Genomic DNA, 11738 nt, shown 5'->3' with positions numbered 1-11738 from the left:
TTTTTGTTTCATCATTTTTTCCTCGTCCCTGGATATGCCTTTCTAAATATTAAGTCAGCGCAACTGAAACTAATTTTTCTAATTTAATGCTACAGTCAATACTCTCACCTCGTCCATCACTATCAGTTTCTTTATGAATCCGACACTCATCTTGCCAAGGTGAAGCTGGAGGATTTCAATAATAAGAAGGTTCATAGTTGCGATGAGGTTCATGGTACGTGACACCACCCAGTGGACACAAGGTAGAAGACAAGCAGTTAGCAGGACATCTGGGGGAAAGATTGTCTCTAAAAACAGCAGTTTTGTCTACACATGAACCAACGAAAGTAAAAATCAATTACATGAGATTTAGAAGTCGAACTCAACATTTTGCTCTGGATTGTGTAAGAGTTCAGCGTCAAAGCATTGCCAGAATACCTTGTTCTGTACCTTGTTTCAGGAGAAACAGGAGGTTAAACAGTTCAAACAGCTGTGACATCACCGAGTGAAAGCTGAAAACGTCTTAGCCCTCATTCAGGATGTCACATGTTTTATATAGATTTCTGAGCTAACCTTGATTCATACGAGCAAAGAACATATAGAACATACAGAATGTTGAATGTTGTATAAGAAAAAAAATGATTTGATGTTAATTTCGTACTAAAGTAGGAAATCTATATGGATTTAATAATTTTAGAAAATATAATATAATTTTTCATTGCCAGCTGGCACTATAAAAGACGGGTCATGTGAATAACGGTTCTATATATTGTTTATGTTTCAAAATAGCCAGTAGAGTCCATGTGTGCCACTGATCCTGAGACCAGAACCTCTACTCCAACTAGGAACTGGACTGAGGTCTTTGTTCTGGTTGCATATTATTCGTATTGTTGGAATTTCCTCAAGCTGTCTTGCTAACTGTTGCCATGGAAACAAGACCATGTTGTTTCTCAACAAATCCTCCGGTCCATAAGCTGGTCCTTGGGTGAAGACCTTCGTGGAAGATCTTGGTGTATAACTGGCTCATCATCCGACTCTGACTCACCTGGACAAGCTTCTCCTGCAAGGTGATGTGAGTTTGAGTCACATATACAGGGTAAGAGAGAGAGAGCAGATCAGTCATGCAGCAGAAACTCAGAAAGGGGAGACAGGTTGCAGATCAATCTTTATTTGGCCTCATAAAGAGTTACACAGAAGTTGAGACTTTAAAGCTTTTTTTCTGAACTTATATCAAACATTAAAGCTTTGCTCATTGGTTCTAGCTCCGCCTACTTCTCTGCATGCTTCACCGCCATCCCAGTAGGGGGCAGCACAACAGCAGGCAGTCGGCAGACTAATGGCTTACAGGAGGAACAACTAGTGATGGGATGATGAAGCTTCATGAAACAGTATCATGTTTAGTGGTCTGTTTAAAAACGATCTGATGTTTCATTAGAAAAGTTGTACAAAACAAAGGAAAATAGTGCAGAGACAGCCATCTAGTGTACTCTGAAAATAATGACACTGCTTCATGAAACTTCATCAGACCATCACTAGGAAAAACAGTGAGTCAGTATCAAATCAGTCGCTCTGCTGTCAGCCAGAGCCGTGCTACAAACTATACAAACATTCGGACTAGCGACAGAAAAGAAGTAAAACTCGTGAAACTTCAATCAGCCGCGACCTTTGACACGTCTTGACTCGGAGACTCCAAAAATACAATCCCCAAAATGTGACTCTACACAGGCTTAAGTGACATGTTGCTCATCATACGTCAGAGTTAAACTACAACTAATACTATGTGTTTTTTCTTGACTTGACTGGATAGGAGTCGCCACTTGTGACCTTGTGAATTGCTGACTTGCAAAAACTTAATAATTTGTCACCTGTAGCGACTTGATATATGCTTTGTTACTTGAGTTTTAGGACGAGAGACCATGTCTATGATGGCCATGTCAAGCCAGTGCTGGGGTCAAAGGTCGCGGCTCTCTTCAGGGACAACAAGAAATCAAGTTGGAAGGTTTTGGCAGAATCAATATTCACGTAAATAACAAACACATTATAATTATTATTATTATTCTCATTATTTCTGAGCCTTTCATGTTTGTGTACATAAAAAAATAACTGGCACAAGAGAAAACTCGGTTATCTTTGGACAGGAATTTTAAAAACTTGGATAAACTTCGACCGAGTCAGTCAGTCTTGGACCACAAGAGTGCGTCAGAGTGATGACACGCGTGAGCTGCAGGTCACAGTGACACACAGTGGTGGAGGTAGGAACTTCAGTGAAGAATCACAAGTGGTGTTTGGTCGGGCACAGACGGACATTGGCATGAACTATAACGCCCACGTGGGCCTTTTGGTTCTGAGGTAGACTAGCGAGACCAGTAGCATGAGATCGCTCTCTTTGGAGACTGACAAGTAAGGGCGAGACAATAGACGGGTTAAAGCAAAGCGGAGGTTGGGACGTCTCTCCGCAGACACCACCTGACAAGAGACACTTTGGTTTTCGGCCCAAACTTGACCAAACCTCTAGTCAGGCTGGTGAAAGGCCTCGGTGTTTCAAACTTGGCACCATCGGTAACGAACACACGAAACATTTTGGTTTAAGCGGACAGAGGGGACCAGCTAATGCAAGGTAAGATAAGGTTATCAAGGAGGTAAGGCAGTCGGGCGAGGAGCCGACCACCACAAAGAGGGCGAGGGGCTATCTGGTGTCTGTGCCTGCTGGCGGGGGAGGAGCCTCCACCATAACCATTATGGGCTGCGGGTCGATCCCCTGTGATAGAGAAGAGACATTGTTAGCGACCAGCAGACTCTGGAGGCTAACTGTAGTGAGGTCAACATTCACCTGATGCAGTTCAAAACTCTCTGACTGAACCTTAGGACCTCCTACGTCTTTCAGAGATGATGGATTCTTCAAGCTGCCCGACTTCCTGAACAAGTGCCTGGAGAGACGATCGTGAAGAGATGATAAGTATAATAGTGATGGTGATGATGGAGATGATGGAGATGGAGCACACCTGATGGACTATCGGCGTATCCAAAACTAACTCTTTGGTCTTAGAGGTGTTTCTTGCTCCAGTCCACACAGTCACTTATCAGTTGATGATGATGAGCATGGTAAGATGACAACAATGAAGAAGATGATTTCTCTCCTCTCATTCCCAGCCACTCACAGCAGGAGACCGTTCACACACAGTCTGGTTCTGCTAGAGGTTACATTGTTTTATCTACACTGTTAATTGTCTTGAGTTAAGTAAGAAGAAGATAGTAAAGATAAAGATGAAGATAAAGAAACTTATGATATGATCATGAAGGTGAAGAAAATGATGATAAGACCCCCTTACCTGCGGCGGTACACCAGAAGGATGACCAGAAGGCAGCACAGTACAGCAGCGACGCCACTGTGGACTCCGACCAGCAGGGTGAACACGGAGTGAGCACTCCGCTCGCAGTCACAGCCAGCTTACAAGATAAATGCAGACGAATCAGACCTTGCTCGGGGGAAATGGGAGGGCAAGGGACCTACCTGGCTCACTGCTTGCACTCTCCACCAGAGACACAAGGCGACGGTTGGGCGGACTGTCCCCATTTCCGTTGTAGGCCAGAAGCTGGACCTGGTACACTGCGGCTGGCTCTGCACAGACAGACCAGTCATTACCGTGATCAAATCTTCTGACGAGCTGTCACTTACCGAGATGAGAGATGGTGTGAGTGTTGATGTGTCCTGGGAAAGTCTCCAAGCCGTAGAAGTCCGGGTTGGAAACCCCTCGGTACTCAAGCCTGAAGCCCTCCAGCTGCCCTGGCTTACTGGGTAGCTCCCAGTAGACCTGCATGGCGGTCTGGTTCAGGACTTTCGTGTAGAAGGAGGGCATGGACGGAACTGTGGGGAACAGGACACAGCTTAGCTTCTGAGGGCCCGTAAGTTGGTGTTCGAGCCTCTACTAGTGTCTTAATGGACAACCAGGATCTGAACCAACCTCCTCCCAGCGTCGTGGCACTGATGCTGCTGGACTTCTGGCTGCCCCCAAGGGCAGAGTATGCCTTTAGGTACACGGAGTAGGTCGTTGAAGGCTCCAGGTTGGACACCTCGTGCTTGAAGGTGTTCTTGCTGACGGCCTCCTGCAGCTCAGCGCTGTCGGGCTCTGCAGGCGAGAGGGAGACTGAGACAGTGTGACGGACAGAGCTACAGTCTGCTCTCATTGGTTGAAGACACAGTGCCCAGGTGGATGTTCTTGAAGGACTGACCTCCGAGTCGGCGGATGTGCAGGACGTAGCCGATGATGTTCTGGCTGACGGGCTCCTCGGGCTGATCCCAGGCCAGTTGCACACTGGTGGTGCTGAGGGGCGTGGCACGCAGTCCCGTGGGGGCCTCGGGCAGCTCCGGGCCTTGGCTGATGGCCAGCCGGGCACTGGCCTGGTTAGTGCCAGCGCTGTTCTCTGCGATACACTGATAGATGGCCTCGTCCTCTGGAGCGATGTGAGTGATGGCCAGTGTGCTGCAGAGGGAGCCAGAGAGTCAGATGCGAAACGTGTTGACGAGACAACCGACCACTCACGTGTTTCCGTTGGTCAGCTTCACGTTGCCACCAGGTGTCAGCAGTTTTCCGTTCTTCAGCCAGATGAGGTGAGGCTCTGGGGCGCCGGATGCAGTGCAGCTGAAGACAGCGCTGCCCCCTGATGGCCTGGAGACAGACTGCGGCCACTGGGAGAACTCTGGAGGAGCTGCAGAACAAAACTACATCAGCACAACGTACACCAGATGGAGATCAGTCCAGAGATAGATGGTTAAATACCCCTTGTCAACAAATAAATAGTGGAATCAGTAGTTCTTATGATAACAACTGTACCATCACAACACTTAATAACATTAACATTACTCTGATACTAGACACACAGATACACACATAGCATAATCAGTCATCGTAGTAGAACTAGCAGCAGAAATACAGCAGTAAAAATAACCTGTATTGTAATTGTTTGTGTTTGCTTGAGTGTGTCTTATAGTTCAGTGGTCGATAAACCTTGTCTATAAGACATTTGTTACTGGGCCGCACAGAAAGAAAAAAAAATCCTTTTTTTTTCTATTTCAGTCTAAAGGGTGTTTCATTTGGAAAAAGAAAACAGATTTTATCTGAAATAACATTAGAAAATGACTCTTGATCAAGTAAATAAGTAAAACACAAACTCTAGAAACAAAACTTCAGTTTCAGAATCCTCTTTCCATATAAATAATGTTTAAACACAAACTGGCATAAAGTCTAAAGATATGAGACACACACATACAGAAAACCATCGTCAGCATACAATCAAACATATTACTTTAACCAGTCAAGAGCTCTTGCTGATTGAGCATTATGGTCATATTTGAATTATGCACTTAATTGAAGTTTTTTGTATTGTATTCCTATTTTCCCTTTTTTTCTATCTGAACGTTGGTCTGTCAATAAAATCGTCACTTTACTCCAGTCCATGTTCCAAAAAAGGTTTGGGACCTCCGTCATGGATGATCAAATGTGACAAAAGTACAAAAGTAAGAACTTGAACTTGTCTCTTTGTTTGGGATGGAGCTTGACCTTTGACCCGTCCCTTGTCCAGATCAGCAGCCAGACAGACAGCTGCAGTCTAGCCTCCTGACTCCCGTCACTACAGCAACACCATCCCCACGTCACACACGTGTGTCTGAGTCACCCTGAATAACCTCGCTTCGCTCCACCCCCCGCAACCCCTTGTGAAGAGCAGGGGTCAGGGATCAAAGGTCAGTGGTGGGGGGAGTGAGCCTGAATAGAGCCGTCATTCACACGAGCGGAACATTAGCATAGAGATAAAAGTGATTTGAACAATGATGCTGCTAAACAATAAACAACACTGGTTCACAGTCCCACTGCAACAAAACTGCAGTACTACTACGTATTTTGGAGTTTTAACTGCTGTACTAATAATGATAATAATAATAATAATAATAATAATACTTGTAAAAATGATACGAGGAAAATAAAACTGCTGATGATCTTTGATGCACTTGTGCTGCATGGATCAGAGAAGAACTCAAACTGAATAAGACAATCTTCATGATGCTTTATGACCAGGACTTGACAAACGCAGTATATCAGTAGATAACAAAAAGACATGAGTGTGTGAGCAATAAAGATCTCACTGAGAGATTCGCCTTCGTTCATGAACTTGAAATGTGTGTGTGTTTGCTATGGCAGATGTCGGGGTGCAGAGGTGACAGAGAGCATTTCCCAGACTGAGCTTCATTAGAATATGAATCAGTAAAAGAAGTGCCACACTTGACAATGTCTGACACACACACATGTCGGTGTGAATATGAGTCGGGGCTCACTGATTTTAGGGGTGAAGGAGCAGCGCTGTTCCTCGTCGCAGCTGCGTGTGAAAATGACGATGACGATGATGAAGATAAAAAAGCTAGTGAGACAATTTTGATCAATCCTGATACATGATGTTCTGCGCACACACGTTAATGGTTGTGTACACTGACTTCATTATCCATCACTCTTACTCCAACTCTGAGGACCACACTCGTCATTGAACACACAACCAGATGTAGTTCAAGATCAACACACACACAGGCACACACTTGTGTTCAAGTTCAAGATCAACCCAAACAATGAGTGTTCCAACAATGCTGTGCACCATGCTATCACTATAACTTCTCCATCTGTTCTCCATTACTCTTCCTTCACTCCTTTATTTGAGACTTATCCTCGGTTCCGATGGCTTTTGGCCTTTTTAAAGTAAAAGTTCAACTAAAATTCAAACTTTACTCATTTTCTACTCTACCACTCATGTTGACTTATCGGGATTATTACAAATATGTAAGTCCATTCAAATGTAGTAACTGAAGCTCAGTTGTCATTCAAATTTTACGTCCAAAACACAAAAACATATTTAAAAAGTACATCCAAATGCCTCCATGGTGCTCGTCTGTAATCTTGTAATGAGGCCTCCAAAAAAGGTATTGTTCCAGGAAAAACTTAAATAAGTAAAAATGTTAAGCTTGTATGTGGCAGACGTTGAAAGATTAACAGGAGATACAGACCGGAAGTACTCCTGGTAAATATCACAAGCTCTTACAGGGTACATACAGTTTACTGTCTTCACTGGAAGGGATCTTTAAATACAGACTTGTTTCAGCTTTTCGGTAACAATTCCTCATGTCGTGGCTTCAATACAAGATGGACGTTAATGACGACCACAGAGGTATTTCAATGGTTTTAAGTTTGTCTTTTTGGAGGAAGATGAAAACAACTGATCAGGATTTGCTACATTAAAATAAAAGTACATTTTTGCCTTTAACTCCAGAAAGTAACAGATTACTCTAAAAATAATTCCAACCATTAGTCGACATGAGAAAATGAGTGAAGTTTGAATTGTGTATTGAATTTTATCACTTGAATAGTTCTTAAAACTGATAGCACTCTTGTCTTTCACTGCTTGTTATTATCCAATGTTCTTACCCTTATGGTTGTGATGTAGTTTTATCCTGTGTGGCATCCTTTCATCATTCCATCACTTCTCCATCACTCTTCCATTATTACTTTATCATTCTTAGATTACTCTTACATCAATCTTATCACAATTTCTCCATTTCTTTTGTATCCCTTTTTTATCAATCTTAAGTCATTCCTTCATCGTTCTTCTATCATTCAGGACTTACCCTGAACAACGAGTCGCCCAAGTGCCGTACGTCTGGATCTGCTGCCGGGTCTGTTGGCAGAACACACGTAGACGCCGGAGTGCTGGAGCGTGGCATCTGATATCATCAGATTGCCAGTCCCGAGGACCTGGATCCCCTCCACCCCAATGGAGCGCCCGTCTGGGACACAAGAAGGAACGTTAGTCCGCTGAACTGGACCTGAGGTTCTGTGTGTGAACGCGTTGGTTACCAAGTCGACTCCAGGACACGATGGGTCGGGGGTTCCCCGTGGCTATGCACTCCAAGATGGCGGTCTGGTGGACGGTAATGGTGAGGTTCTGAGGTCCAGACAGGATGATGGGCTCCTTGTAGATCCTGGTTCCTGCCACTGAACCAAAAGATGCTCAACACTGGGAGAGTGTATGGACGTGTGGGTGTGGTCTCACCTGTGACAGACAGCTGGGCCTCGTGACTGAAGCGCGTGTTAGCTATGTTAGCGGCGACACAGCGGTATGAGCCGCTGTCACTCTGACGAACACCAGTGATCTGGAGGACGCCGTTGGGAAGGAGTGTGTACCTGCAAACCAGCACCTGTGAGTGTGTGTGTCTGCGAGTGAGTATGCATGTCATCGGTACACACCTGGGGTCATCTGTGCTCAAAAGACTTCGGTTTCTTTGCCAGGTGATGCTCGCCTCCGGGATGCCGTTTACCTGACAGGTGAGCCTGGCCACGCCCCCTTCATCCACCGCCATCGTCTGGGGGTGCGACAGGAACTTAGGAAGATCTGCAAAAGAAAAGGATGTTATTATATGTTTGTGTTTATGTATGAACAAGTGTTTCTTCTTGTGTGTTGTCATGTGACTCACATGCCAGCTGCACTCGTGCCTTGCGACTGATCAGCATGCCATAGCGGTTCTGGGCGGCACAGTGGTACTCGCCGGCGTCCGTCTCATTACTGTCCCGTCTCTTGGAAAAGTTCCGGATCAGCAGAGTCCCGTTAGCCAGGACCGTGGCTCGGACCCCTGTCACCACAGGCACGCCGTTCCTCTGCCAGGTGATGGAGATGGGCCCTTCGCCCTCCACCTGACAGTCCAGCAGGAGGGGACGGTCCCTTACCGCTATAATGTCACTTGGCTCTGTTAGGAAGGCCAGCTCTGAAGCAGCAGTTGTACCTGAGGGAGGAGGCGGAGTTAGTCCAAACCAGAAGCCGGAAGTTTCCAATACTTTCATAACAGAAACAGAATAATATAAGGAAACTTATGTAGGTGAAGATGGAGATTATGATGACGAAGTAAGTCAATTACAACGAGGACAATAATAGAGTTGACGGAGGTCCCAAACCTTTTTTGGAACATGGACTGGAGTAAAGTGATTAGACAGATGGATGAAGGTGATAATGATGATGATGATGATGATGATGATGATGATGATGATGATGATGATGATGATGATGATGATGAAGGTAACAACGATGACGATGATAAGGTTCACAAAGAGAACATTAATGGAAAAGATAATGGTGATGATGATGAAGGTAACAATAATGATGAAGATGATGATGATAAAGGTAACAATGATGACGATGATAAGCTTCATGAAGAGAACATTGATGGAAAATATGATGATGGTGATGATGAAGGTAACTATGATGACGATGATAAGGTCCATGAAGAGAACATTGATGGAAAATATGATGATGATGATGATGATGAAGGTAACTATGGCAACGATAATGAAGATGAAACTGATGATGATGATGAAGATAACAATGATGACGATGAGAAGGTTCATGAAGACAACAGTGTTGATGAAGCTTGTGAAGATGATGAAGGTTACAACGATGATGACTACAAAATCACAGATGAAGATCATAAAGGTAACAGTAAAGACTATGATTGATAAGGAATATGATGACAATGATGGTGACAGAAGTAACTGAATATAAAGGGTGACGTCCCTGAACTCAGCATCTGTCAGTGTGTCATCGGCCTTCATCTTCCTCATCGTCATCGTCTATTATACTTCAACTTGAACTTGTTCGGGGTGACTTTCCCAGGACCTCTCCCCCTCCCCCCTTCAATGACGTCACCCCCGGATTTTCCTTCCTGGGCCCAGCTGGTCTCTGAAGATACCGTGGGGGGGGGGCGGCATGCGTTGCAAGCGGGACCCCTGTCAATCTACACCCACACCCCCACATCCCCCACCTCCCCCTCTGACCTCCCCTTGACCCCCTGTGTATGAAAGACAACAATACAACAACAGAACGTGGACCAGACACAACAAGTCCAACTCTGCAGATGTCACTTAATTTACATCCTACACTTTCTAAACCCAGAACCAGGAAGCGGGCCTGGCCTGGCCAGAGTCGCAACATTTGTTGGCAACATTGATTGATTGATTGATTTAGATCCAAAAGTCACCAGAATCTAGAATCTGAATCTAGAATCAATCTGTTTCTTGGTCAGCCGATAACAGTACCACAAGTCTGGAACCACATTCAGAACTAACAAGAACTCGAGTCACAGAGCTGACTATGAAGGAGAGTCAGCAGATTCATTGTGTGTGTGTGTGTGTGTGTATATGTTAGTAAGTAAGTAAGTAATTATGTGTTTGTGTGGGTGTGGGTGTGTGTATGTGAATGTGTGTATATATGTAGGTAAGTAAGTAAGTAAGTAATTATGTGTGCGTGTGGGTGTGTGTGTGTGTGTGTGTGTGTGTGTGTGTGTGTGTGTGTGTGTGTGTGTGTGTGTGTGTGTGTGTGTGTGTGTGTGTGTGTGTGTGTGTGTTCTGGATCATGACCTAGACCTCACATACGGGATTAGAACCATCATCTGCGTATCTTATTAGGATGGGTGAAGTGTCACCCCTCCTCCCCCACCTTGACATTGACCTCTGGCTCCGAAGCCCCCCCCCCCCTCTATTGTCGGGGTCCATCTTAAACCCCCAACAGATATCAAGCCGGGACCCCAAATCCAACAGCACCCCCACAAACATCAGGAGCACGTCTGCTATCAGAGCCTGGGAACCACAGACTCACACACATAAACACACACAGACTCTTACAGAGACTCACATACACTGTCACAAAGACTCACACACACATACACTCTCACAGAGACTCACACACACAAATACACTTACACTCTTACAGAGACTCACACATACACTCTCACAGACACTCAAACACAAAAACACACATAACTCTCACAGAGACGGGAAAAATAAACACTCTCAAATAGATTCACAACCAAAGATTAACACACATATAGTCCGACAGAAACTCACACAGACACACACACTCGCACAAAATAAATAAATACAAATGAAAATATATGCAAAAGATACACGCACACACTGATATACACGCACAGACTCACACACTGACATACTATAACACACACATAATCAAATGTTTGCATGAGACATGAACTTCCATAATGTCTGACACACACTTCTAGTACACACTGGTGATGGTCGTGGGTTTTGTTCACCAATGTTGACTCATGTCACTCTTCGGTCCGACTTCAATACTGTCCTCGAGTGTCTTTGTGCTCTAATGAAGAAGTTCAGCTGCTCAAGTTCAAGAGAAAGACACATACACACACACTGCTGTATGTCAATCAGATGAAAGCGAGTGTCACTCTCATCTCAACAACCACGTTCAACAGCGTGACAAGTTAAAACAACTAGATGTGATACACAAAACAAACATACATTCTAATGTTTTTTTCTCACTTCAACAAACTAACACATAGTAAAGTAGTTAAACAAACCTGAGCAGCAGATGCTCAGCATCATCATCAGACTCCAGGCGTGCAGCATCTTCGGTCTTTCTTTTAAATCCACAGCAAAACCATCAGAACCAGCCTCCTCTGTCCTCAGCAGGCGAGCTGCTCACTCTCTTGACACTCTGGAAATGACATCCCTGTGACTGAAGGTGGCTGCTGTGGCTGGTGGGAGGGGCCTGTGGAGGACCCCAACATACAATTAATTTCATTTTGCTGCTGTGTAATACTCTGGTTAGTTAACCATGTGTGCTGGTTTTTGAATTGGAATTTTCTGTTTTGGTTTGCACTACATCTAGAAGCCATGGTAAATCCCAAAAAATAACGCATA

At 44.7% G+C, this 11738-nt stretch overlaps 1 protein-coding gene across 1 annotated transcript; it reads right to left on the bottom strand.

Moving 5' to 3' along the window:
* Window positions 1-2665: 2665 nt before the first annotated feature.
* LOC148062198 (immunoglobulin superfamily DCC subclass member 3-like) lies at window positions 2666-11444 on the bottom strand. The gene is made up of 14 exons (XM_087779077.1): window positions 11396-11444; window positions 8489-8794; window positions 8262-8406; window positions 8068-8198; window positions 7872-8009; window positions 7643-7801; window positions 4521-4686; window positions 4210-4460; window positions 3942-4106; window positions 3656-3844; window positions 3491-3598; window positions 3309-3426; window positions 2810-2906; window positions 2666-2737 (listed from the first exon to the last, which is right to left on the bottom strand). Exons 1-14 carry the CDS (start codon window positions 11442-11444, stop codon window positions 2666-2668), a joined length of 2094 nt encoding a protein of 697 aa, XP_087635203.1.
* Window positions 11445-11738: the final 294 nt, after the last annotated feature.

The sequence above is a fragment of the Callionymus lyra genome, chromosome 17, assembly GCF_982586985.1.
Source record: "Callionymus lyra chromosome 17, fCalLyr1.hap1.1, whole genome shotgun sequence".
Classification (NCBI taxonomy): domain Eukaryota; kingdom Metazoa; phylum Chordata; class Actinopteri; order Syngnathiformes; family Callionymidae; genus Callionymus; species Callionymus lyra.
The sequence above is the reverse complement of the archived record's forward strand: the minus strand, read 5'-3'. Positions and strand labels throughout refer to the sequence as shown.

Bases quoted from the DNA above. Each gene is read 5' to 3' on its own strand.
- LOC148062198 (XM_087779077.1), bottom strand. From the start codon at position 11,444: ATGCTGCACGCCTGGAGTCTGATGATGATGCTGAGCATCTGCTGCTCA. The intron at 4,687-7,642 runs GTAAGTCCTGAA...TTTGTTCTGCAG, and splicing joins TGGGCGACTCGTTGTTCAGG to CTCCTCCAGAGTTCTCCCAG. The intron at 2,738-2,809 runs GTGAATGTTGAC...TCTCTATCACAG, and splicing joins AGAGTTTTGAACTGCATCAG to GGGATCGACCCGCAGCCCAT.